At 39.2% G+C, this 23,875-nt stretch overlaps 2 protein-coding genes across 4 annotated transcripts in view; one reads left to right on the top strand and one right to left on the bottom strand.

Annotated features, from left to right (window-relative positions):
- The window catches only part of LRP2 (LDL receptor related protein 2), a 113,874-nt gene extending 106,637 nt beyond the window's left edge, over nt 1-7,237 (top strand). For 2 of the 3 annotated variants that reach the window (XM_027911526.1, XM_027911525.1), the window contains exons 74-79: nt 64-184; nt 941-1,070; nt 3,295-3,414; nt 3,510-3,617; nt 4,540-4,611; nt 5,715-7,237. In XM_027911526.1, the coding sequence (XP_027767327.1) occupies nt 64-184; nt 941-1,070; nt 3,295-3,414; nt 3,510-3,617; nt 4,540-4,611; nt 5,715-5,876 (713 nt within the window). In that variant the 3' untranslated portion in view covers nt 5,877-7,237. The remainder of the gene's footprint in view (nt 1-63; nt 185-940; nt 1,071-3,294; nt 3,415-3,509; nt 3,618-4,539; nt 4,612-5,714) is intronic. The other variant, XM_027911527.1, reaches the window with a different exon arrangement.
- A 2,169-nt stretch (nt 7,238-9,406) lies between these two features.
- DHRS9 (dehydrogenase/reductase 9) lies at nt 9,407-17,413 on the bottom strand. Its single transcript, XM_027911474.1, has 7 exons — nt 17,312-17,413; nt 16,550-16,674; nt 15,922-15,994; nt 13,794-14,124; nt 11,924-12,182; nt 10,542-10,705; nt 9,407-9,714 (listed from the first exon to the last, which is right to left on the bottom strand). Exons 1-7 carry the CDS (start codon nt 17,411-17,413, stop codon nt 9,464-9,466), a joined length of 1,305 nt encoding a protein of 434 aa, XP_027767275.1. The 3' UTR covers nt 9,407-9,463.
- Between the last annotated feature and the right edge of the window lie 6,462 nt (nt 17,414-23,875).

Raw genomic sequence — 23,875 nt, 5'->3', positions numbered from 1 at the left:
GGTCCCTTTTTTGCACTGAACTAGGCTTGCTTGAATGTTTGTTTATTCTTCTGTCTTTGATAGCAGCAGTAGCAGTGTTGCTGACAGTCATACTGATCATAATAATTGGAGTATTGGTGGTTGGAGGCTTTTTTAACTACAGACGAACAGGCTCCCTTTTACCAGTGCTTCCAAAACTACCAAGGTATGTTTTGAAGGCTTTCAGAGATGGAATATCTATGAACTGAAAATGTATGTTTATTTCTGAAAAATCCAGTTTGCTTGCTGTGTACCCATTCTGGTGGAATATAGGAAGTGCAGTGTTGCAGCAGTTCCAGTGGATTTTTGATTCCAAGCAATATCATAGCTGATCATTATCATGTAACAAAGGACTGTTGTAAAACACTTCTACATTCTAAATTTGCTTTTAAATAATGATCAATATAGAAGATTGTTTACTAGATCTGGAACTGGTTATTCAGTTCAAAAAGATACAAAAGACCATAGTTACATGTTTTAGTTTTTAAAAAAACTTTGTCAGAAGAAGATTCTGGCAAAGAGATCTTTTAACATAGAACACTTGAGCTCATCTACAACACTGTATTCATCTGTTTAAAATTATGGTGTATTTGTAGTGAACTTCCAGCTATTTCCAATGCCTTAGACAATGCTTGCTCTGCTGACAGTCATACTGTGCAGTGAAAACCAGCTTTGTGAAATATCATTCAAAATATTTTATGTTTTAAATCAAAGGAAGATGAAGAAAATACATTTTAAATTATTTGAATTTTTTTTAAAACCCGTTGAACTAATAAAGGAATCCTACTTTTGGTTCCCTTGCTAGGTTGCTTATAGCCAGCAAAAATTACTTAGAAGAACAAGTAGAAAAATCTGTATTGTAAGCCTTCTTTCTGTATAATCTCTTCTTTCTTCGTTTTGTTTTGTTTGGGGTTTTTTGTAGTTTAAGCAGTCTTGTAAAATCTAATGAAAATGGCAACGGGGTAACTTTCCGATCTGGAGCAGATGTGAGTATGGACATAGGAGTCTCTGGCTTTGGGGGAGATTCTGCTATAGACAGAGCAATGCAAATGGTAAGGTTCAGTTCTTAAATAATTTCTTTAATTTGTGTCATTTTATGTAATTATTGGCTGATAGAGTGGACCATTTTATGTAAAAGTGGTAGTGAAATGATACATGTATTCTAGAAAGAGTTGAACACTGATTGATAGTTTCCTGAAATAGATTTGAAGGCAAGGACAAATGTAAGATGTTCTTCAAAATAATGTGACTTTTCCCAAGATTTATATGGTAGAAATTAAGTCAATTACCCCCTCTCCTCTTTCAGCATATTCATGGAATATACAGGGAATGAATAGACAAATGACAGCATTGTGACAGGGAATTTTTTTGAGGGCCTTTGTCTTCCACAGAACATGTTAAAATGTGTGGGTTTCAAATCCAGATGGTATGTTAGAAAATTCAGAGGTAAAACTCAAGCCTAACCACAGGATACACTAGTTTGTGTAATGAATTCTAAATTTAGCAGTTTCTTAATTTATCAACTTTAAACAAATGTTTAATAGTTATGGGGACATCATAAAGTGTAACTCTATTTCCTACATGTTTTGTTAAGCACATCTGAGAAATAGTGGATCCCTGTGTTTTATATACTGTATAGTTTTTCATTGGAAAAAGTATTCTTGTGTTTACCACAAGAAAAACATTGTACTAAAGATTCTTACTTGTAGGAAACAGATCACAGGTATGTTTGAATAGTAAGCACTTGCTGTAAAGTATATGCTGGAAACTCCCTAAATTTTTAAAATTACAAATGTAACCGACAGTAAATTAATATGAAATGATAAAGCTAGAGAAGATAAACTCATAATATACATATATGACCTTTGTAGATGAAGAAACACAGTCTTTGTTAAAACTAGGCAGCTTGTGTAAGGAAACAACCATATGAACCTTTTGGTGAATACTGGGAAAATAGTTTTAGGCTTGTGTATTACTTCAGATCTTTTTCATGCATGGAAAACTTTATTGTACTTTGCATTTTCTGGGCTAACATTGACATGCTGAAGTTCAACTAAGGTAGTTTATACATTGCCAATAACTGGTCTGGATACAGACTATTTCTACTTAAGTGGCATTAATTCTTACTATGTATTCAGAGCAAACAGAAAATTCTACAGTTCACTGAGAAAGAATTCAGAGTTTGGTGTACTGAAGTGAAGAACTGTGGGATGTGCCTCCTAAAATTTTAACATTGTATATGCATGAGTAGATGTTAGAGAGATATTTCTCAGTGTGGCTGTTTCAGCCGAGTTAGTCTAATTTGAGGGAGCTGACAAGAGTTGATTGTGTAAAACCTGTACTCTGATAGTTTTAAGCGTGAATTCTTGTGGCACGGAGCAAAGGTTTGTGAAAATGAGGCAGTTTTGAGGAACTAGCTGATGTACTATTCCTGTCTTATTCCTTGCTAGTTCTGTGATGGGGCTGTAACAAGGAGTAGGACAAGTGGGTCTGGGTGGGGTTTTGTTTTCATTACCCTTACACCTGTTGATCCATAGCTGGCTAACCCTGAATGGCACGGAGGGCCCTTATGTGGCACTCAGTATTCTCCTAAGAAACACTTCTCTTGGCACCTTACCCATCTGCTGTGATCACTGTAGCTGTAGCACAGGGTTTGGCACAGTACGTGTGAAGCAGCTGCTATCCACACAGCAGTCTTCATGAATGGGAAAGTATTGAGTTACAGTAAAAGATATGCTAAAAACCAGTGAAACATTATATTTCTGAGTCATCTGACATAATTAAGGGGATGTGCTTACTGCCTTGTCTCAAAAAATGCAGCAATCTCCTTGCTGGGACAAAATGCATGAATTTCATTTTAGTAAGTTACTGCTTATTAGTTTGCATGTCATGTTGAAGTCTCTGAATTAAAATATGTATTTTGTGGTTATGCTTCCTTTGATATCTCTTCTCTGTTGAAGGTGTGATTTGTGAGTCATTTTTCCTCATCATAAGATACTTTGAGTCAAGTGTTGAAATGTGTGTGTGTGGATTTGTCCAGCTAGGAAGTGGCATAATATTGGAACTATCAGTGGTCCAGGGTGCTAAGTCAAAGAGTAAAATAATGGATGGTAAACTGATGTCATGATTTTAACAAATGCTAGGTTTTGCGTAAGCCTATATGAAAATAAACATGTATTGTTCCCCAAGATGAAAAATTGTACTATAAATGAATTCCTAGAAATATGGAGGTGTTTATTGCACTGCAGTTGTTGTTGGGTTTTTTTTCCTTCATAGAATGAAAACTTTGCGGTGGAGTCAGGGAAGCAGCCGATCACATTTGAAAATCCAATGTACACAACCAGAGATGGTGGAGCCAGCACAGCTGGTGCAGTTACAGTCGTTCGGCCAACACTTGTAAGAGAAACTTAGGCTTGACTTTCACCTTTCGTTGTCCTTTGTGACCTTCTTTTCTTCTTTGAAGAATATTGATCCTCCTTCTTCTCCTACAGGTAGCAGCAGCTGGTAGTGAGGAAAATGAAAATTTTGAAAATCCTGTGTATGCCTCTGTGATATCTACTAGTCCAAAGGAAACCCCTCAGAGTACAGATGCACCTCAGGTAAGAAACAGTGATACTCTAAGGCTGCCTTGTTTGTTTTCTGCTCCAGATCAGCAAAACTGAATTTTTAGGGAGGGTGCAGTACAGTTGCAGTTCTTTCTAAATAATGCCATAGACTTGGCACATCGTCTACATCAAGTCCAACTAACTGTACCATATTTACAAGATTTACAGTAGCTGGTCAGGAACAGTTTGATAAGAGAAAAACATTACAAGCACAGAGTTGCCTACAGCACACAATAAGGGTCTATTTGGATTAAACCCTCTCTTCTTCCTGGCCTACCCTACCTAGCTATTTTAAAGTGAACAGATTGGAACACTGTTTGTTGTACTACATTTTGAGGGCAGGTGCTTGTAATTTTATTCATATTTAAAAGAGCTAGCAAGGACATTTAAGACACTTGTTCTATGTGTTCTTGCAGGACATTTTAGCAATCAAGATCAAAGTATTGCCTCATCTAGATTATTACTGATTCATGGAAGATACATTTTTATATCTTAAAATCCATCTGAATGAGCTGGTTGTGGCTTGTTTACAGGACTGTTTTCATACATTGTGCACTAAAGGCAGCTCAGATGAGCATTGAAATGACAACTCTGTCAACCTGTTGTAGTTTTTTCACATCCCTCTTGTGTTGTTTTCAAGACAGTTTTTCCTCTTTGATATGCATGTCTAGAATGATAGGCTTCCAAGAATTAATTTTTGTTGCCTAGTCTTGTGTGAATACTGCTTTAGGTAAGATAACAATAACTGGTTATCTAGCAGAAACAAAAGTTGGGTTACAACATGGTAATGTAAGAACATCCAGCTGAAATCACTGATTTAGCAGTCAGTGCAAGTGAAATCCAACAACTATAATGGCAGTTTGCATAGAAATTGTGAGAAAAAGTGTGTAAACTTCTAATAATTTTTATGTTTCAGGAATCAAAGTGGCGCTTCTTCAAGAGAAAAATGAAACAAAACACTAATTTTGAAAACCCAATATATGCAGAGGTATTGTTTCATATTGTATAATTCTATTTTTCAGATAACATATTGCTAGATTTTGTTCTTGCTCTCATAGGATGAAGATTATGGGTTTCTGCTATGAATTCAGATTTCTGCTACTATGTGAAGCAGCACAGAAATTCCAGTCCAGGTTAGGGTAGGACTAAAGTAATTGTGTGAGAAGTTACTGAGTCTCCTGCAAAATGAGATGTTGAGCACAGTATGTGTGAAACAGCAGTCTTCATGAAAGGCTCAGCTCAGGCAGCACAGCTGCATTGCCTGCTTCCCTGCATTCCCAGCCTGAACACTCTGGTCTGCTCCTGCTCTGGGATCTCAGGGACTGGTTTCGGCTTCCTGGTGCATTCTGGCACAGATGCAGGACCCAGCACAATTGGGAGGCTGTTGTACTGCCCCAGGAGTGAAGTGTCTGTTTCTGTCCTCTCAGTCCTGGCTTCAGCACTGCACAAGAATTCAACAGCTCTGTGCACTGCAGCCCTGTTTCTATAACAGCCTTTTTTTCTTATCCACGTGATTGGGTGAGACAGTTCTTTTCAGTGTGCCAGCAGGTGTTTTGTGTGCTGAAGGAATTCCACCTGGGCTTGGGCATGAAGTTCTGGAGTTCGGCTGACTTGAACCAGTAATTCCAGCCCTTTTCATCCTACAGTTTAAAATTTCCAAATAGCCTAAGTGACTCAAGAACCTTCTTTCCAAAGTCACATGACTTAAAACTATCTGCCTTTTGTGCAGAATTTAGGTTTCTGATGCTTGAACAAGGTGAGAGAGTTCAGAAAGCCAGAGATTCATTTCCCCAACACTGATGAATGTAGCACTTAGAAACAGTATCCACACTCATGCCTGTAGACATATCAAACTACTCCCGACACTGAGCAATAAAGTAGAAGCTCCATAGTAAATTGAAGTATTGTATTTACTTAGCTGTACTACCTGATGTGAATTTAGCGCTTAATTTTGTTATAGGTAGTGATTTGAAGAAATAACTTACATTGTGATATTTGGCTTTAGAAATATTTATTTAACATTTCTGAAAATTAAGGTAGGATGTATGGTGCATTAGAACGTAATCTTGGATTTTATGATTATTGTTCCAGATGGAAAAGGAACGGCAACAGGACACAGAAAATGTCCCTAGCCCTTCTCCTTCACTGCCTCCCAAGATTATTCTGAAGAGAGACCAACCACTAGCTTACACAGCAACAGAGGATACATTTAAAGACACCGCCAATCTTGTTAAAGAGGACTCTGTGGTATAACTAGGTAACTGATTTAGGGAAAATTAGACACATCCATTTGCACATATATTTTTTATAAACAGAAGAGTAAGGTTCACATTCAAATGCTTTATAAAAATATATACATCTCTTGGCCACTGGCTGGAGATGTACATTGAAACTATGCCTTGTTTTTTGACAAATGCCAATTTCTATTTTTGTGAACAATTATCGTGATGTACTATATGTATATCTTTGCACTGAAGCTGTCTGAAAGTAATGTTATAAATATATTGTACATTTGTAAATTTTTCTAAGATTATCTTGTTCAGTGATGTTGCTAGTAGAAATTTGTATGGAATTGGTGGTATATCTAGGGATAAATTAATTATATAAATGCTTAAAACTAAAAAAAGAACCAAACAAGGCAAATATAGGAACATTACTGATATACAGGGTATTTAGACTATACCTTTTGTAACAGCACCTTTTAAAACTTCTACTGGTGCTCTGGGTATCTTTACCACCCTTTTATATACTAATGTATGTAAAAATGGGTGTTTCTGTTTATCTTGTGTCAAAAAAAAGATGGAAGAGTCAATACAGCATCATTATGCTGAATAGTTACCTGTGGAAAATGTTGTTCTCACAATATTTTAACTGCCTGAGATAATTTCCTTTCAATCTATAAAACACATACTTTTCCTCTAGGTTCCAATTAACACCATTCCATTAATAGTCTTCCTAAAAAGATTGGATGTATTTAGATTTTAGTGCCATGACTACTTAATGAGATTTTCTCTTGCTCATCAGTGGAATAGCTCTGTTCTTGGCTGGAGTCTCTGGAAGTAATTTGTGCTATTAAATGAAGTAGCTAGATTTCTGTAACAGTTTATTTCCAAACAGCATAATATGAAAGATACTGGTTCATTGAAAAAATTATTCAGGTTTTTTTTTTAATGTAAAAATTTAATTTTATTGACTATTTATTTCCTGAGGTGGACATGAATAGAAAGGGAAACAATTTCTACTAGTGCAGTTTTTGTAGTTATCTGGTTGTTTCTATAACCTTCCATCAGAGCATACTGGTGATCTTAATAGCTTTTCTATTAATTAGCCAGAATAGTTCCCACAACATGAACCATTTGAGGAAACTCTGATTACAGGAACATATTCTTCAGCATTCCTGGCTAGCTACTTTTATAAAAGATTCCTAAAGTTAAATAATTGAGACTTCTGCTATTTGATTGTTTTATATCTAAATTCTCAAAATATATACTATTTCTAATTAGAATGCTTGTAATTACTTTGTAACATACTTTGATTAGAAAAGACAACTGGAAAAATGATGCTGCTGAATAAATCTAATAAATGTATTATTTTATCACACTCTTATTCCATAATTTGTGTAAAGGCTCTATGTACTTTTTTCAGTCGAGGAGACTTCAGTGCACTCTGAGATGGAAACAACAGTGCTTTAGATCAAGTCACATAGGAATAGTGCTTCATGCTTCACACAATAAACTGGCCCTTGAAACAGGAAACACTATTGAGATACTGACTTTCAAGGTAGTATGGACGTAAGTGATTAAAATGTTAGTTCAGTTAATTTTCACGTCTGAGGTCAGAATTTGATTATTTGATTTTTTTTTTTTTAATAGCTTTAAGCAAATTATGTTTTTTTTTTTAAAGGCATTTTTTAATACCTGAATTCTTTAATGTAGAAAATTCCTTGGAGTCTGCAGCACAACAGACACATCTGTAAGGATGTTTTTGGGAAACAGGTTGCTGTTCTTAAGAAAGGAGTTCACAATGTTTTTTAAAGATAGAAGGCAGGGCTGACATTTGCAAAAGAAATTTGCAAAATACCACAAGAAAAAGTAGCGTCAGTTTTGGGAATAGTATTGGTCAACAGAAAGATCTGGATCCACCCTTAGAGAAAAATGCTACTCTGTCAGCCATATCAGAGATGTGTTTTTCCCCTGTACTAATTATAACTTTTCAGATGTGGGTGAAAAGCATCCCTGAGTTACTGTGTAGGTAAGGAGTATGTAGATTTGGTTGTTTAACACAGCTGATGGTGAAGGATTCCCAAGCTTCAGCTGGGACTCTTCCTCTCAGTAGCACAGCACAGTGTACCCTTTTGTTTATGTTTATGTTTCGGTGCTTTGTTCAACAGTAGCTTTAGATTCTACTCCTAGCTTCATTTTTCACTTGTATTCCTTGTCCCTTAAAAGGACAGTCCCTGCTTGAAATCTTGAATTCTGAATTCTTTCTGTTTCAAAGAAGGCTGAGAGATCTCAGCAACTCTGTAATCTGCAACTACAGGGCTGCTAAATTACACCGTTGAGTTTTCTCATGTACATTCTCTTTATAGCTGCCAGAGCAGATATTAATCAGGTATTTATCATGAAATGAAGTAAAATAAATTTATTCTTGAAGCCATTTTCCAGAGAATAGAACCCCAATGAGATACTTAAAGTTTGTTAAAACTTTTTACATTGTCCTTTTCTTGCACATGTACAAACACACACACATGCCCCCTCTTACACACAGTGATGAAACTTCTTATGTTTGGAGTTCTGACCTGCGCAAGGTATTTTTCTAAGCTTAATTGAATTGCACATTAATGATTAATCACCAGCGCAGCACTTTAGCAAATAAAACCTTTACCCCTTCAATTTTAATATCTCTAGGAACATCAGTTTGTGAACCTCTGGCCAACAGCTTAAGAGATAGAAATAGTGTACAAGAGGCACAGGAACCTCAGCTAATGTTCTGCCATTCTGAACACACTCTTTGTACACTTGAAAGAATTTGCCATAGCATACACTAATGACCTGTTTCATCTGATAAGTGAAATAACAATACTCCTAACTTGCAGAGCTCACCAAGGGTGAAAGAAATGTGAATGCATGTTATTTTTAGTATTTTCCACGTAAATTTCACTAATATTAAGAAGAAATTTAAAATACATGTTTGGATACGCTGTTTGCATAGTACAGTGGTGTTTTGACTTTCCCCATAATTGCATATCTGTAAAAAAGCTTGTGGTTTTGTCCTACACATTTGAATAATCAGGTGATTAGACATGGTCAAATACTGTAATTGTAATTTTTGGAATATGTTGCAATAGCTGGGCTTTGTTATTGTTTGACTTCATGTCTTGTGCTCAGAAGCTTTTGAAGATTATCAACTCCTGAATATGACCATGAGCAAACTGCCTGTGAAATAGATGACTAAATCTGGCTACATACATTGTGTAAGGTACATGTATAAGATATGTGGTCTGAAAGACCTTTGTTCTGTTTCAAGATCACTAGCAGCCTATATGTTGATGAAGTCAATGTGAAAAACTGATTCTTTTAGTGATTTTATTTTCCCTTATTTTAAATTTTTTTATTGTGTGAATAGTATCAACTAGCTTTGTAGCTGAATATTTTATGAATGCAGATCCTATACTGGATTTACAAGCCGACCTGCGAACTCAGAAATTTCAGGTAAGGATGGGTGGGGGATGGAGAAAGTGTCTTCTGAAAGGAATTTAAACAGTCTAGTAACTGGTAAAGAGGACATCTAGTTTTGACAGTAGTAGTATTTATTTGTGCAGAGCTGATACTGTTCTAATACTAGACATTAATTAGAACTCCAGGAACTGATCTCCTGCTATCTGCTGGAGCTGGAAACATCATACGCAACAGCATGTCAGATAAACATGTTGGGGCGTAGGAGACAAACAGCCAAAAGAACTTTGCATCCCATCCAGCTCTGTATCGTGTCCTGGGGTACTTTGCTATCAGGGCATGTTCCATGCATTTTATGACGCTAGAAATATCATGGTCACACAGTCTTCTGACTGAAGATCTTTGTGCTTTTATATCTGGAAAGAAGAAAATAAACCTGAAAGCATTTATACCCAACATTCTCCATGAGAGTGTTCTTTGTATTCAAAGTCTGGCTATAGCTTCAGGCTTGCTTTAAACTACTGGCTCAAGCGCTGGGAGCAGCATAGCTACAGCAGAGCAGAGACCAGAAAGGCTGCAAAACACCCAGGAGCCCAGTAAGCAAAAAGCTCCCTGGCCCATATTGTGAGCCAGATGTTCTGTACAGTAAGTGCAGTGTGACACAGCACAACTTTTCAGACCAATTAGCATGTGGGCATAGCAATTCATTTCCGCTGGGGATCCTGCCTCTAAGTACTAAGGGACCAAGGAAGGTAGCATGACCTCACATCTCACCAGTCTATGTGTGAACTAGTAGCTCAGGCCTCATCTAACATACACATAGTCCAGAACAGTCAGTGAGGGTTTCTTGGTGAGTGTTAACAAAGTCCAGAAAATGTTCACAAAATCACAGATAGGTTGAAGTTGAAAGGGACCTCTGGTACCAAGCCCCCCTAGTCAAGCTGGGTCACCTAGACCAGGTTGCCTAGGACCATGTCCAGAAGGCTTTTAAATATCTCAAAAGACTGGGGACTCCACAGCCTCCCTGGGCAACCTGTGCCAGTCCTTGGTCATCCTCACTCCAAAAATATGATCCCTGATCAGCAGGACCATCCTGTGTTTCAGTGTGTGCCCATTGCCTCGAGTCCTACCTGAACAGCACTAAAAAGAGCTTGGCTCTGTTGTCTTTACAGCTTCAACTCAGGTATTTATACATGCTGATAATATCCCCCCTAAGCTCTCATACAATTCTTTTTCTACTTACATTCAACAAAGTATTTTTCTCCATAGGAGTCCCTGATCTCAGGAGTCAGTCCGTTCCAAAGTTTGAAGAGGTATTTCTCGATGGTATCTGAATTAACTACTCCTGCCTTAAAGAAACCATGCTCAAGGATGCTTACTTTCACTCCAAAATGCTGCATCTCTATCCTAGAAGGATAAAAACTCCAATAACCACCTGATAATGGCATGACTATTAAACGTAAGTGGAAAGCCTGTCACACAAATGAATATTCTTATCTTCAAATGTCAGAATTATTTTGAGATATTCAAATTAGCTTCATAGCAGTGTTCTGTCCTGCCAAACAACAGCAGGCAATTAAATGAGATTTTTTTAAAAAAAAAGGAGCATCAAGTATATTCACAGCTCTCTGTGTGGTTTATATTGGACTGATGCAAAGGATGCAGCACCCGGCTGCATCTTTGTCATGTATTGTCATACTAAAACTTTTGACTATTTCAAATACTGCTCCATCATTTTAGTTTACGGGAACAGATTATTAAAGTGTCTGGGAAAAAGTCAAGTAAGCAAAAATTTTCAGTTGTATTAGAACTTTATTCTCCATCCTATGGTTAAAGGGCTACGGTTAAATGATTAAATGTTAGTGCTATAAAGGCTAGTGTGTTTTCTCATAATGTTGTTCCCTCTGTGTAATTCTGAGTTTCAATAAAACTCCTCTGAGGTGCAAGTGGCCTCTTTGTCTTGCTGCACAGCTCAAGAGGCCCAGGCAGATGCATCCTAAAGTGCAATAAGGAATGGACCACATGTACATTAGCCATTATTTTCTATTTGCTTGGGATATATACTTTCTTTATCTAAGTTCTCATAATGGTTTGAAACCAGGTTTTCTAGTCCTTGTGAAGACTTGATTCAGTGGGCTGGGCCTTAGTCTTTTAGAGGTAGTACAGAACAACTGGCTTCAGTGAAGGGTGCTCAGCCTAATTTTCTGAAGTTACAACTACCTTTGGTACTATGGTTGCTGTCTGGAATCACCCAGTTCAGATTGTTGTGAAGATTAGAGTAAAATGTATGGGCAAATACAGCTTCCTCAGAAAACTCTGGGTGTCAGGATATACTGTTGATTTACTTTCATGTATGCAGTGGGTTCACATGCCTGAAAGCTGCATGCTAACAACTTGTCTAGGATATGAAAATTCTTCCCAGTTCAGTTGCCTGGTGAATCTGTTCATAGTAGTGGAGACTAAAATCCTAAACAAAGATTTTGGTGACCAACATCCTCCTATTTTCTTTCTCCTCTTTAGGCAAGATTTCCAGAGAGAAATCAAGAGGGGCAAGCATGCAGTCCCCCTTCCTCACCACGTCTGGAATCTGTTCTTGGATTCATGCATGTGTTTCTGGCTACTTACCGTAAGGTGTCAGAGAAAGCTTCCATGCCCCATTTGGACAGACTGTAGCCACCCCCTACAAAAGCCATGAGGCCTTTGGCATTAATTAAATTCACAACTCTTCCCTCAGCTTTTTTCAGAAGTGGCAGAAGCTTGAGTGTGATTTCAATCAATCCCAGCAGATTAACATCCAGCACTGAATGGAAGTCTTCAATCCTTAGCCAGTCAGTGGGTGCTACAGGAGCTGTTCCTTCAGCGTTGCACACCAAGCCAAAAAGCCCTAAGAGGATTGCAAAACCATTTATTTCAGTATATGGCAATATCTTGAGTATTATATAATACTTGGAGTATTATAAGTGCATTGGAAACCAAGCACACAGTCTGCAATAACCTCAGTGGGATGAATACAGTTATCTGGGGTTTGCCTGTATGATCTACTCTGTGCACCTAGTAAAATTTGCTGAAGACCTTAGGCAGTGACTCTTAAAAGAGCATGGGTAAAGTATTCAAGGGAAACTATTTTAGTTGGAGATATATGCCACCATACCAGACTTTATTATCCAGATCCACTTAAGTATGTAGGCTCCTAATATGCACTTATATTCTTGTGAAAATCAAAGAGTCTGCATAAAAGTGGAGAAACTGAATTTTCTGGTTTGGGGTCTAAAGGTCTGAGCCAGATGCGTAGAATTAGTCAATGCTTCTAAAGATACTAGCTTAACACTGTGTATTGATAATACTGCTTTACTACCTTTATAAATTACTTGAGGAACTTAAGATAAATAGTGACGTTTCTAAGAGTTTGCTGAGGACAGCCTGTGCCTGGGGGGAAAGCTGAAAGTCCAGCACTCATAAGTTTCACAGACTTTGGTGACAGTGTCGGCAGTGGTAGTCCTGACTGACAACGTGTGGCTTTCCACAAGCTGGAAGCAGAAGCCTGCTGGAGGAAGTAAGTGCTAATAATTTTGTTTACCTTGCTCTCAATGTCTGCATTCAAGAATGGTCTGCAGTATTCATGGTGAGGTCAGTGGTGTTTTACAAGCTTTGAGGAGAAAGTCCTACTGGTAGAAGATATATGTTTTGCTGGTTTAAGTAGTTAATTAATTTATAAACCAATTGAATATTTGGTATAACTGTGTTACAGGTGGTAGTTGCACTGCTGTGATCCCCTTCTATTGCCTTTAGCAATGTCTAGTCTCAGCTATCATTGCAGATAAAGAAACATATATTGCCTCAGTTGAATATATTTACCACGCAGGTCTGTTTAGCACCCTGTGCAAAACCCATCACTTTAGTCTTATTTTTTAACACCTTTCATAGGTATCAAAGGACAAACTCTTCCTCTTTTACATGAGTGCTCAGAGGTGTATGATAGCAGTCGTGAGAGCTCCCTGTATAACAACTCTAAGAAAACTGGCTGAAATTGAGTTGTTACAGTGAGTCCAATTGTTGTGTACAATGCAAGTGTCAGACTTATTCAGCGATGCAAAAATATGCTCTTCTGCTTACTAGAGGAGGGCTGCAGAATCCCTGCACTGACCATTTTTAATTGAGTGGGGTGATTTTATTGTCAAGAAAGTCCTTTCTGGTATCACTTAGTACCTTCCTTCTGCTGACATTCTTCAGCTGCACCAAGAAGAGACTAAAAAACACACCTGGGAATGATCTGGTTTTAACAGACTGAGCAACTAAGTTGTTAGGCACCCTCTTGGTGAAAGCAATGGGAAGCATTGCTGGAGGGAATCTCTCTGAACTAAGAAATGACAGAACTAAAAAGTGGATGTGTTTCATTAGTAAGATGAAAAATGCCTCTGCAGTGAGTGGATAGGGAACTTTTAGCTAGACCACATTTGGTTGTATTGAATCATTTTTCTGGGAAGTTGCCACTTACCTTTACCAGCTGTCTCTTCGGTCACAAACCCCACAGCCCTGGCAATGCTGTTGGAGTCTGCTAAGTTCAGATTCACTGTCTTCAGTGAGGGTGAAGAGCAGGACCGTAGCTCTTGGCCTCCTTTTTCTGTGGCACATGCAGCAATGACACAAAATCCCGTTCTGTCAAGCCATTTAGCCAGGGAATTTCCAAGTCCAGTGTCACAGTCTGTTATGAAGACGTGCTTTCCACTCAGGTTTCTCACTCTGTATCTGTCTCTGATGAGCCAGTAAATTATAAGAGAAAATATGGAAGCCAAAATTGCTATGTGCAGTGAGTCTGAAAATGAAAGCTACAAGCAAATAAGTTAATGATGTAGAAGTGCAATGAAGCAAATGTGCTCAGCCAACCCTTCAACTTCCTGAGACACAACTCCTCTAAGGGGCTTTGTTTCTGGCTGCAGCCCTTATATGTTGGGGGAGAGCAGGGGTAGGAGCTTGGGCACAATGTGATTGGGATCCATGAGTAATATGTGCCTTGGCAAAACCTTCCCTGTCTTTCTTTTCAATAGATTTCCACTGTTTTCAAGCTTTGCTGACCAATCTTTCTAGTCAGCGCTGTCCTCTAAGGACATTTCCGATTGAAAAGGATGACGGCATCAGTTCTCTAAGTGGTGTCTGGGGTTTATTGTGGGTGTTGGTCTTTATTTGTGCTGACACTGGTGAGAGAAATTCCTCTGGGAAAAAGGACAATTCTCTTTGGCCACCTGTATGATGCCACCCAGGCTGCTTATCTAGTCTGTAGCATGGAAGCAGAGTGACCCCGAGAACCACCAGAGAAGTGTAAGGTGTGGTGGTGGATCTGATGACTAATTTGTTGTGTGACTTGTGTTGTGTGATGATGAGTGATCTGCTCTCTGCCCTGTAGACAAGGTAGACTTTGGGGCAGTGCTTGAGTCTTCTGTCACTCATTGCCTGTTTAACACTGATACAACTGCACAGCAGAATATATTACATAGGAAGTGTATTTGTATAAAGAAATGTGGAAATGCATGAAGATGTTGCCCTCAAAAAAAAAGGCACTGAGGAAACACAAGGTTTCCTAACTGTTGGGGAGGATACTGTTTGTTTATTATGAAATTTTTTGATAAATGTAGAATGCAGTTCTTGCCATCTAAAATCTTCATCATTGATTACTAGTTTTCTATTTGTATTTTTGGTTTGTGCAAGAGCTAAACCAAAATAATTAATTAAAGCAAATAACTCTGATAAGCATTTTCTGTTAAAAAGAAACTTTTTTTGCAGGTTCTATGCAGTCACCTAGGCTCGAGTTACCTACATATAAGTAGATACGCAGACATTTCACCTTTAAAATGTGAGATTTTTAAAGTCTGTTTTTTGTGTAACATTCTTGCTATCTCAAGACGTGAATATTACAGGAAGACCAATGTATTAGGCCTGTTTGGTAGACCCTGTGCATTGTTCTTACTCCTACTGAGTTCATGGACTGATCCGGATTTATTCTGACTTTGCTGTCACCTCACCAAGTAGGAATGGAAAGAATCTCAGAATCTGATAGTGAATGAATATTGAACTCTCATTAAATAATTAAGTCAGTCACATAGGATAACAAAGGATAACCAGTGACAACATTCATTGCTGCTTAATGATCTCATTTTACATGATTGATTTTCTCAGTAGCCATCAAATGGACTCCTGAGTTACTGACTAATGCTCCCTGATTTTAAAAAGTTAAGCAAATATATACAGGTAAGAGTTTGCTTCTCCTTCCACTGCAATCTACAGGAGGGCTTCCACTGAATTTTGAGGCATTTGCATTGATTATTTTAGCAGCCCATCTCACTGTTGTTTTGCAGTTGATGTAATTGGCCTTCTAGCTCAGGTACTTCACTTAGACACTCGGCTTTTTTGCTGTGAGTGCCCCTATTAGGTTTGACAACGATTGCAGTGTTCCTGAATGTGTGCACTTTGGAATCATCTTTGTAATGTTTCACTCTGTTGGTGACATTTATTTTCTGAGAGGACTCGGAGTGTGCTCTGACTATGTGAAAGCACTGAGGATAATTCAAGCTTCTGTGCTGTAAAATAAAGTCTGAAAACAGAATGTTGCAGCAGCTGATCATAGATACCTCCAGTCCATTTGCAATGATGTGCCAGGCAATGACATTTCCTTTGATTGCTGATTTAGAATTTGGAGCAGAGCTAGACAAAAAGAGAGGGAGCATTTACTATCAGCAGGCTCTGGTAACCCCGTGCCAATAAATCACAGCAAGCTCTTTGGCAAGCTAGTGCTGTGATATCTATAACTTTATGACTCAATTTGCCTTTGTGCCAATACAAAATTAAACAGAATAATTAGAGATTTGGGCAAAAGATTAACCTAACTAGAAACAGGAGCTGTAAATCACATCTTCCTTCCTTGGCTATGCTGTAGGGAGGAAGCAGTGGGCAGTAAACTTGAACTACTGGAAAGAAGGTTAAATTTGAAAATGGGCTCTGTGAAGAAGTCCTGGAATGCGTGGCCAAGATGCCTACCTGACTTCTGTAAGAAAAACATTTGCAATTGCTCTGGTTGGTGTTAGCCACTGTTTTTAGGTAGCAATAATTGCCACAGAAGATCTATCAGACAAAGGGCTCTAGGGGAGATAGCTGAGAGGGCAGCACTGTGTGTGGAATTTCCACTGCTCTGTTCCCTATCAGCCCTGGGCCAGTGTTACTAAGCCTGTAATTCCTAACTGCCTAGTTTTTCTGGAGTACTAGCGGTCCTTCTCTGGTAGAAGTTCAGTCCTGAGCATCATGGTGGGTTTTGCCCTGCTGTAGCCTTCTGCCACCACATATTCTGCTAGATAATGTCTTTGCTGCTCGAAGAAGTCTGGAAGAACCTGGAGAAATAGTCTCAGTTAAAGTTTTCCTTTGAGAAAATCATCTAGTTCTGTGAATGTACCGTGTCATCCAAAATATTTCTTTTTTGCTAATTGTAAAGCACCAAAAAAGCCACTTGTTTGCCAGGGGCATATTGATTTTGAAATAGCTGTGTGGAGTGGCCAAGAGTGTGTTTCCAGAGAAAATGTCAGCATGATTTTCTAGGGTATTGATATATCTTCATAAATATTGAATTCTGATTAATAATGTAGCCAGTAAATAGCTGAAGGCAAATCCTACTTTCCATCAAAACTTTGATATTTGCCTGGCAGATTGAAAACTCTTGGGATAGAGCTTGGCTTCTTACTTCTAGACAAGTGCCATTATAAAAGCAATTGATTTTAGAGAAAAGCAGCATGACAGCATTGAGAGCCCTTCAGATCCTCGGATGACTGCAAAGTACAGCGTTCCTCTGCTTCTCTGCACTAAAGGCAGCTGAAGCACATAGACCCCATTGAAGGACAGTGTTACTGATTTACTCCCACAGCAAGTTTGCTTTGGTAGTCATGCCAAAGAATCTCAGATTGGGGCAAAGTTTGGGGTCTGGATGTGTTTTGGATTCCTTCATCCACCGCTGCGCAGGCCCTGCAGACTTACAGAAGTCACTGCTCTGCCGTGGGTGGAGTGACCTGCCAGATATCTGAGGAAGAACTGCCACGGGGAAATTAAGGACTGTGGTCCTTCAGAATCAGCACTCATGTAGCATTTACTAGAAGGTTTACATGTTTCAGATAATGACCTGATAGATCATCCAACAGCTCTCCAGAGCCTAGGGAGCACAAACTTTAATAATCGGTCATCCTGACAGAACTAAAAGCCCCCTAGTATTTAGTTAATGAATTGAAAAAATATGCAGGCACAAACATGTCACATCTCTCAGTCTTAGGTAAGCTATTTCTGCATGTGCTAGGCTTTGCACTTTCATTTAAAGCTGGTAAAGGAGTACTTTTTTGTATGCTGAGTAAATATGTCGGGACGGTAATTCAGTTTAGTGGTCAACAGATAAATTAGGATCTTCATTAATATGTCACCTTAAAAGAAACACATTTCCAAACTCTCTTACACAGCATTTTGCAGGGAGGTGGATGTAATCTGGTGCAGTGGGGGCTGATTTTTCACCATAATTTTATCTTCCTTGTATGGCTTGCACTTCAGAGTTTTACCACAGCATCGGTAAAAGACCCAGGAAAACAAAACCTTTTGAACTCTTAGGTGACTGGCACAGTAATTGAAAATTTAAGTGAGGAAAGATTCCAGATGTTAAAAAGAGCATTTTTAAGTTAGCATTTTGTTCAGACATTGTAGGTGCCTAGATAAGCAACAATGGTTAAAATCACTCCAGAAAGGAAGGGACTGCATGTTCCCTTGTCTGTGCACTAGAAAAAAAAAAAATTAATTTGTTCTCTTAGCTGTAATAATAGACACAAATTCTACTCACATTCTGGGGAGACATCTGCAAGCTCAGTATACACCTCCAGGTGCTCAGGAGTTGCCTTCACCAGTCATTTCCAGTGTCAGAACATAGAAACAGCCCAAGTTGCTCATGAACTTGTGCGCCAAGACCCACAAGGTGATAGTTTCCAAAAAAATCTCACTGTAAATTCTGTGTCTGGTGGTACTTTCTGACTGCCACACACCAGCTGATGAACAGGGCCCCTTTCCCTGCTGTTGATAATTACTCTGTGCTGTGATGTGTCTGCCTTAGGGATTTATTTGGTATTAATCTTCTGTATATGCTCTATGCCTGCTTCTTCTACCAATGCTGTATGAGCATTGCTGGCTATATATAGTGATTTACAGAGCCTTGAGGACTTTTAAGACTTATTAAGGAGAACTAATCTACTGAGCTGAGATGGAACTAATCTACTAGCTGATCTGTGCATTGTCTTGAAAGCAGCAGGAGTCTTTCCACTGACTTAACAGAGCTTGGTTCAGACCTCTATCTTTTCTCCTGCACCTTTTCTCCTGAGTTATTGTTGATAGGACTTAATCCTTTAAGATACATTCTTGTATGTGAAAGCTTTCAGGGGTGGAATTATTTTTAGTAGTTTAGGGGCAGCTTTTTGATACCAGAAATTAACCAATTGCAATATTTCTCAAGTAAAACCTCAAATTCTACAAACAGAAGCTCTGCAGTTTGCATGGGCACAGATGCTAACATGTGATTGCTGGGAGGCTTATTTGCTTGCTCCTTGGCCCAGAGTCTGGTGGGCACTTCTGATTCAGCTCTGAGTAGTACTGCATAAACATGGCAGCAGAATTTCTTGTCCCCATCCTTCATGTCTCTCCACTCACAGTGCTGTGCAGTGCCAGATGCTGCAGGAAGCAAGGAAGCTTGGGCAAAGACCATTCTCAACAGCAGAATGAATGATTCAGCTTTTTTATAAAAATTGATCTGAAACTAACTGAATGAGAAAGAAATGAAAAATGGGGAAACCAAGCAAGGTGGTAGGATGGAGCTGGAAGTGATCTTGCCCCACACAATTGGTTGGACCATGGCAACGGTAGCGTGTCCCAGACCGGCTGGTGACACCCGGTCTGACTACCCTGTCAGGAGCTGCAGAGTTTTTATATCATCCTTTGCTTGGTAGACAGCTCTTCCCCCTCCAGTTTCTCTCCTTGCTCCTTTTGGCTTGGGCCTGGAAATTCTTGCTTCTTCTGCCACTCTTCAGTGCCGCACCAGCCTGAGGTGTGGTGTTGGTTGTTACTGCACTTTCAGCATTCTCGTGGCAGTCAGGTGTGTGCTGCTTGCTGGAGACTTGGGAGTTCAGCAGGTGACTCGCAAAGATTTCCTCTTCGGGACAAGCCTGGTAGAGGTGCCTGCCTAGCCCTGTCTGGCTTGATTCTAATGATAGGCTCTTCAGTGTGGTTGAGATGACCACAAAACGGCACTCCCCCAGCATGCAAAGCCTGCCACAGGGGGACACTACTCAATCAGTGTCAGGTCTGGAATCCTACTACTGTGGGTACCAATCCTTTGCCTTACAAATGTAGGAGAGAAAACAGGAAAGGAGGTTTTCTTTCTCTACCTCGGATTTTTTTTTTCACAGCAAACTACTTTTGAACTGCAGAAAGTAATTTCAGAAAGCTGAATAGATCCAATTTAGCATCTCACAAAATATCAAAATGGGGAATTTTCTCAGTAAGTTCCCTTTTTCACAAAGGATCCTCCAACTCTCTTAGAACATAGCATGCGAGGAAGCTTACTGGAAGAGAAATCCCACAAGCAAAATGTGAGCTCTAAATGTAGCTTTCTGTTAGCTTAGCATGAGACAGTCCTGACTGCCTGATTTCCCACTCATTCCTTAGGTGTATTTTGTAATGAGATCCCTGACTCATAGAAAGGGTGTAGAAAAATTGCTTGAAGCTTAACACTGGGGAAGGAAATGTGTTTCTCCAGTGAAAACCGAGAAGCTAATGTTGTTCCTGCTGCACAAGGGAAGGTTCTGAAGCGCACAACTGTGTGCTGGCTCTAACAAACCGGAGCCAGGTCCCGTGGGTGCAGTCCCCCACTGTGTTCTGACCTTGTGGAAGTCATGGGTCTTTTCCATGAGAAGTCCCTTCTACTCCTTTAAATCATATGTCTAAATACATTTTCACCTGCTTCATGCAGTCCTGTGAACAGATCGGGTTCCACTGGTCTTAGCAGAGCACACTGTGGTTTGCTTATTTCCAGAAGCCACTGGCTTTTGTTGCTGGCATTTGAGTAAAAGAGGCATCTGGTCCCAGGAGAGAAAATGTCCGCAGAGTCTATTCCTCCATACAAAAGTAATGCATTAGGCAGCTGATATTTTCCCTGCATTTCTAATTTAAATAACATATTTACAGCTAGTGGGCCCTGTCCCAAATCCTGTTTGTGTTTTCCTTCAAATGTTAACATTTGCAGTGCTTGTGTCTCGCAGCAGCTGAAGGTATACTAGTGGTCTGACAGGGACTGAATTAAACCAGCCAAACTGTAATTTCTAAAGATAAAAATCAGAGTAGGTGGTGTCATTTTATAGTTTATTTTTTTCCCTAATTACTTAATGTTGCAAAGACATCTCGGTTCCCTTGACTAGAGCTTCCTCTGCAATAAGGCCTCTGTGCACACCCAGATGTTTCAGTTGTGAGCACATAAGGGTACAAACTACACTGCAGTAATACTTGAGGACAGCTTGTGCATCCAACAGGCTTTGCACCATTTCGAAAGTGGCAGAAGAAGTATAAGTCCAAACTAAAGTTTTCCGAATTTATACCAAGTGCCAGGATTGTAAATCAGCTGCTATTCTGCATGCATACCAGTTTTTAGTATATGAGCCTTAGGAAAGAAAAAAGGTGGTTTTTCCTCACAGTGAGTGTTATACCTTAAGCTGACATTAAATCCTTTGAAAGGAAACTAGCCTCCACCACTAAGTGCTAGGCGAACTACAACACTGGATACATTTACTATCCTTCCCTTTGCTTCTTTTGTCAAGGTAAGCATCTTTACTGTAACATATTTGAGTCCAGTTAACTGCAGTTAATTCTCTAAAGTGCTCAATATTCAAGTGTGTAGGAGCAGATGGCCCCATAATCCCAGCATTAGTGACAAGTCTGCAATGACCTGCAGGGAAATTCAAGAAGAAAGTCAAGAAGCAAATTTTAACCTAATGTTAATTGAAATGGGAGATATTTCACAGAAAATCAGTGAGAGACCAAGAAGGTAATGATGTGAAGGAGTTGCATGAGAATGTCCCCCAGTATTCAGCTTTATTCTCAGTGTCCAGGTTTTATCACCGTGCTTTCCATCACTCTTTATATAGTCTTCACCTTGCCACAGCTTTTTGGGAAGGGTTAGTGTTGGCTTTCTGAGGGACAAAGGGCAGTAGAGGAAGATCAGGTGTGGCAAAGAGCAACTATACTGGGCGACAGGAAATGTTGTAGAAAATGAGGTGAAGTCAGGGCAAAAAACCTCTGGACTGATTTGAAAAACATTTCCTCAGAAATGGGAGGGGAAAAAAAATATGTCAAACCAGTTCTCTTGTGTCAGCTGTTAGAGTCGTGTGAATGAATACTTTTGCTGCTCTGACTCACTCATAGTTTTTCATGGGAAGAAAAAAATCGCTTTTGGCCTGAAACCAATCACAGTTTCAAATAAAGGCAATTTGGCAAGTTATAAGCAATTTAATGAAAAGATGAAAGGTCAAGTGGAGATTGGAATTTAGCATTAAGTATGACTGGTACTATGGCAAAGCATAATAGACCAGATAGATTTAAGACTCAAAATTAGCAGAATCCAGCCCATAGGGTTTTGGGCCTTTGTAAACTCAACTGCAGTACCGCTCCTACTGAAATCAATTAGCATCAATAACAGCAGCAGCATCTTGTCTTGCACGACTTGCTGGGTCAGAGATATGTGGCTTTTCTATTTTTCAGATGGTCTGCAAGCAGTATTCCAAAATAGTTATATTCAGACTTATTCAGTAGAGTTCATATGTAATTTTTGCTTTTGGTAGATTGAGTGATAACTTAGAAGTAATTTATTACATGTATTTAAATTTTATTACATGTATTTAAATTTTAAAACAAAAGCACTTCGCGCTTCTTAAGTGGAATTTATTTAATTTGTTCCCTAGCTGGGTAACACAACATGGGAGGTGCTGAGCACTTGTGCCATAACCCAGATAAGCATGTTAGTGCAAACAGTCCCAGTGAAGGTTCTGGGAACTGGATTTCTGTTCTGACAATGATGCATTGATAAGCCTGACTTTTTAAGCACATTCCCAAAGATTTATCTACCACTAACTAGATGTATAAAACATCCCTCTAGTGAGTTTTTCTTCCACGAACGGTGATAAACACACACTTGTCAAGTGTCAAGTAAAATAAGCTGTGAATGTAGCATGGTATTTTTGGGAAAACTCTACCCCCTTTTTTTCCCTTTCTTGAGCAGAAATGAGAACTGGTGATATGTTGTAAGAGTGAGATTGAGGCCAGCAGGCAACAAAAGGTTGCCTTGCCAGCAAGGCAAGCAGGACCCAGAACTTGTTCCATTACTGTAGATACTTTAGCAGTGCTACCTGGAAAAATGCTTTATTTTACTGAAACCTTTGGTTGTCAGTGCTGGACTCTCAAGAAGCAGGGTAGCAAGTGCTGTCCCTTTGCCTCTCAAGAAATAAATTTGCACCAACTAGTCTGTGGGAGTTTGCCTGTGGTCCCTGAGCACAGCCAAGAAGGGTGCAGGTGGGAGCCCTTCATCTGCTGAACTGAAGCTCAGGCAGAGTGAAAAACATCAGTATGTTTGGGAAGAGCCTGCATACCTGGGATTATACTCCAGTTGAATTAACAGTGAAGTTATAAGTAACTATTGATGATGGAGGAAATTCTGCTTAGAAAAAGAAGTTGTTACACTTCATGAATGCTCATGGATGAAAAACAGGAGGTGCCTACTGCATTTGACTAAAAAAAGTAATTCTAAAAAAATTTAAAGTAGTACAGATCTTTTTAGAGATTGGTAACAGACAGTCCATCTCTACAGAGCAAGATGCAATGGAGTTGCATTTACTATGGCCAAATTCTCCTCTGGCAAATTAATTTAAAAGGAAATTGCAAAAACCTGACAATTTTTAAGCATAATAATAGGAAAAAGATCAGTGCTTTTATTTTCTCCTTATATATCTACTTTTTGCTCTGACATGGGAGGTTCAGTATTTTTATTGGAAGCCCTGTGGCTGCTCATGGTACTTTATGTAAATATGTATGCTAGTGAAATGCAGCTTCTTGTGCTGGCTGGAAGTTACCCGGCATGTTGCAAAAGTTGCAATTGAGAGATGCTAGTTTTTATTGCTTAATTTCCTCTGCAGCATCAGTATTGAAGAAAGCATGAAGAAGTGATTAGGTAGCTGCTGTCCCTGTGTAGTATTTCAGAGTTGCTTTAGGACAAGAAAGTTTTTCCCCTGGCTTATGAATGCATGCATAGCAGATCCAGCACAAAGGCAGCTTTCCTTCTCTTGCAACACTGATTAAAATCACCATTTGCTTTATAATATCCCTTACTTTGCTGGGATTTTGCAGCCTCCCTTCACCTGCAGCTGACTAGCACTCTGGGTAGTCTGTGGCTGTTGCACATCAGAGCGAGGGCCAGTCTTGCTTCTGGAGGCCTCTCAGAGATCTGCCCTCCTTGGCACAGAGGCGCTGCTTCCC

This window comes from Empidonax traillii, unplaced genomic scaffold (assembly GCF_003031625.1).
Source record: "Empidonax traillii isolate 1590-97213 ecotype Southwest subspecies unplaced genomic scaffold, ASM303162v1 scaffold33:size3420811, whole genome shotgun sequence".
NCBI classification, from domain to species: Eukaryota; Metazoa; Chordata; class Aves; order Passeriformes; family Tyrannidae; genus Empidonax; species Empidonax traillii.
This window is presented reverse-complemented; position numbering and strand designations above follow the sequence as displayed.

Bases quoted from the DNA above. Each gene is read 5' to 3' on its own strand.
- DHRS9 (XM_027911474.1), bottom strand. From the start codon at position 17,413: ATGAGTGCTGATTCTGAAGGACCACAGTCCTTAATTTCCCCGTGGCAG. The intron at 15,995-16,549 runs GTACTCCAGAAA...CTTTTTGTCTAG, and splicing joins CTACCAGAGAAGGACCGCTA to CTCTGCTCCAAATTCTAAAT. The intron at 9,715-10,541 runs GTAAGTAGAAAA...TCTTCTTTCCAG, and splicing joins AGAAAAATACTTTGTTGAAT to ATATAAAAGCACAAAGATCT.